The sequence below is a fragment of the Centruroides sculpturatus genome, unplaced genomic scaffold, assembly GCF_000671375.1.
Source record: "Centruroides sculpturatus isolate CEXI.00-Female unplaced genomic scaffold, Cexi_2.0 scaffold176, whole genome shotgun sequence".
Taxonomy (NCBI): Eukaryota; Metazoa; Arthropoda; class Arachnida; order Scorpiones; family Buthidae; genus Centruroides; species Centruroides sculpturatus.
The window spans coordinates 280935-284370 of NW_019384551.1; the positions used below are offsets into that span (position 1 = coordinate 280935).

Sequence of the window (3436 nt, forward strand, 5' to 3'; positions counted from 1 at the left end):
GTATCAAAGGAAATAAGGATTTCGTAAAACAGATTTATGAGTGGAAGGCATAATCAATTGTATACTAAATTGATAATTGTTGTCCAGAGTATGTTTATATCAAGAATATGTCCAGAATATGTTTTATAGTTTGTGTTAGTTATATAATAAGTTTATGTCCAGAATATGTTTTAGATCAAGGATTTTGTAGAACTGTTTTATAAGTGAAAGGTACCTTTTATATTTTTATGATTTCTACAATACTTATGTTTTTATATGTATGTTATATTCTTTTTTAATGTTTTAGTTGGCTGAAGAGGGGTTTAAGAGCCCGAAACGTGTAAAATTTTCACACGTATCAACTAAATAAAGATGAGAAAACCCGCCAAGTGTCTTAATTTATAGCACTTTATTGTGTTAGAAGCATAAATAAATTAACTTATTTGAATTGTTTCCATCTTTTAGTAAGTCAAATACTAATAACATTAATTATTGATAATTCCCTGCTCAATAAAATTAAGCAATACTACAGTTGAAATACATTATTTTATGTATTTTTATAGTCATACAAAAGCAATTAATACAAATTATTATTTTTACAATATATTCATCAATATAATCACTTTTGGCTTTAACATAAAATATGATATAATACTACAATTAAAAAGTTATTAATTAGTAGCATTTTCAAATTCAATAAAATAAAATATAAAATTACTTTTAATTATTATTTATTTTAAAGAAAGAAGTGTTTAAAAACAATGCATTGCATCTAGACAGCACTACTTTTCAATTGCTCAACCACAAAACATTCAATTTAAACTACTTTTGCTACTTTATTTTAAAGCTCTTCATTTTGTTATTTTAATTAGTTTTGCTTATTTGTGTAAAGCATCTGTCAAAATAAAGCAGCTTTTGATTTGAACAGTTACAATAGAAATATAAAATCTCTTAATTAATAAGATATTAATTCAAGATAAATTCAATCTTAAACAAAATTTAATATTTTTAAATCTGTTGCAAAGAGGCTGTCCATAAACGATGTCCACATTGGAAAGGAGGGAGGGGGCTATGACAAGTCAAACAAGGTGGAGAAGAGAAGTTGAGCTACATTGGATGTTTCATTAAATTTTACAGTTTATGCATTTTATTATATTTATTTCAAAATTTCTTATAAGTTTTGTTTCTACTTATGGTATTTATCATTCATAAAGTGATAAAGGTTTAAAAGGAATTAAGTTTTGTGGACATCCAAAGATGGGAGGGATTACATGGAAACTTGGACAAGAGGAGATGGAAAGCAAAAATGTCATGAAAAATGTGGATGTAATTTATGGACAACACCAAAATTAAAATAAACTATTTAATAAAGTAATATGTAATACAGTAATTACTTTAAAATTAATTCTTTCAACTACTTAAAAAAACATATCAAAAAAAGTGGATAACTATATTCTTACCATAAGATGCAAATAATTTCAAATGATCTTTTATTTTCTCCAATAGATCTTCTTTTTCATCAAACAAATTAAAATTGAAGTAAAATGATAAAAATGTTTCCAAGCAATCCACTTTAAAAAAATATCTTGCACATGATTCTGAAATATTCTGGACAATTTTATGTAGTTCTATTAAATTTTTGTAAACGTGCTGCGAATTTAATAAATAAATATATAGCTGGATTTCAGCTGATAACTGCAGATATGTTTCTAACAACATCTTTAACAAAGAATCTGTAAATAAAATGAATTTTTAAGTTTTTTCAACTATTATCAAAAATTTATATAGATACAATATACATTTATATAGATATTTACACATACAAAAATTTATATAGATATATACACATAGGGGTATATAGATACAAGGATTGCCACTTCTTTCCATTTCTGCCTCAGTTCTACTGCAATATGACAATGTGATGTCCTAATTTTTTTTATTTTTATTTTTTATGTAAATAAAAAAATAAAAAGAAAAAAATAAAAAGAATAATAAAAATAAAAAAGAAAAAGAAAAAAAATTAGGACATGACATTGTCATATTGCAATAGAACTGAGGCAGAAATGGAAAGAAGTGGCAATCCTTGTATCTATATACCCCTATGTGACTAGAGCATTTGCAGCAGGAGAAAACTTAAATATGATGCCTTTTGGATAAGCGTTTCATTATCTATACTCTATATTATTATAATAAAGAGGTAAAGTTTGTAAGTTTGGATGTAGGAGGAAATCTCCAAAACTACTCATCCAATTTCAAAAATTCTTTCACCAATATTTAGAATGGACCTTCAAGGTGGACATAGGCTGTATATTATTCCGTTAAACATTCATATAAATTAAAAGATATCATCTAGGCAAGCATTACATTTTTAGTGTCAGCAGGTGGCAAGGGGCAAGATGCGTACATATACGAGATAGGTAACCATGCAGCGCAGTCATGTGTTCAGTGAGATACACAGTTTATGTGTCTGAACTTGTAGTATATAAAATTGACACAGGGAATGTATGCATATAAGTTTGCTTTACTCGAACTCTTAATCATAATGTTTGATTTTATGTTCAAATTTATATTTATAAATGATTTGAGAAGATCCAACTTATTTTTCGAATTTAGTAAACTAGAAGAAGAACCCAGAAGGGGTTACGAAACATTTGTTATTTATCACTTAGTGGTACTACGCACTGGTTAGTGGTTGCTGTGAATCTTAATTATCGTTAGCCCAGTATGGTAAGCAGATATCTACAAATTTTGTAATAGGACTCAGTGAAAACAGGTAAAATCGGCTATAATCTAATTATCGTAATCTTTGCTACCGTTTTTGTCCAAACATCACCAGGCTTATCTGCTAGTTCTGTTACAAATTTTAAATTATAAAATTACTTTTTATTAATATAATGCAAATTATATTTCATAATATAAGTTTTCATACTTGTGACAGTTTTCTATGAATTCATTAGTTTGCCCATTTAACAATTTTTAAATTTTGATGCCCTGGGTACATACCCCTCTGCCATTACCTTTCCATGGCCCTGCTTGTACTGTACCTGCTGGCCCAGGAGAGGTGATCCTCATAGCTGCCAGCCAAGGAAGATGCAATCCTTGCACTGGTCAGGTATGAAGAGATCCAAAAACAAAGCAATTTCCATTGATTGCTTTGTTCTTGCATTTCGTTTGTTTTTCATGCCTATTTTCCTTTAGGCACACACAATGCTGCTTTTTATTTTTTTGCCCTAAATTTCATTAGGTGCACTCAAATGCCTCAGGGAGTAAGAACATTGTCACTTTGACTTCAATGTACATTGAAAACGAAGCATGTATTCCTATTTTTTTACATTTTTGGATTCTTGTCTCAATTAATGGAAAATGACAAACTTTTATCAAAATTGGCCCATTAAATTTTGAGAATAAACTCGATTCTATAAGCCCATAGAAGACATTAGGCAGACTGACACAATAC

The 3436-nt window shown here is 28.3% G+C and overlaps 1 protein-coding gene across 2 annotated transcripts in view; it reads right to left on the reverse strand.

The window, feature by feature from the left end:
* LOC111623656 overlaps positions 1–3436 on the reverse strand; it is a 29373-nt gene that overhangs the window by 15668 nt on the left and 10269 nt on the right. For both annotated transcript variants that reach the window (XM_023366321.1, XM_023366320.1), the window contains exon 2: positions 1440–1712. In XM_023366321.1, coding sequence (XP_023222089.1) covers positions 1440–1712 — 273 coding nt within the window. The remainder of the gene's footprint in view (positions 1–1439; positions 1713–3436) is intronic.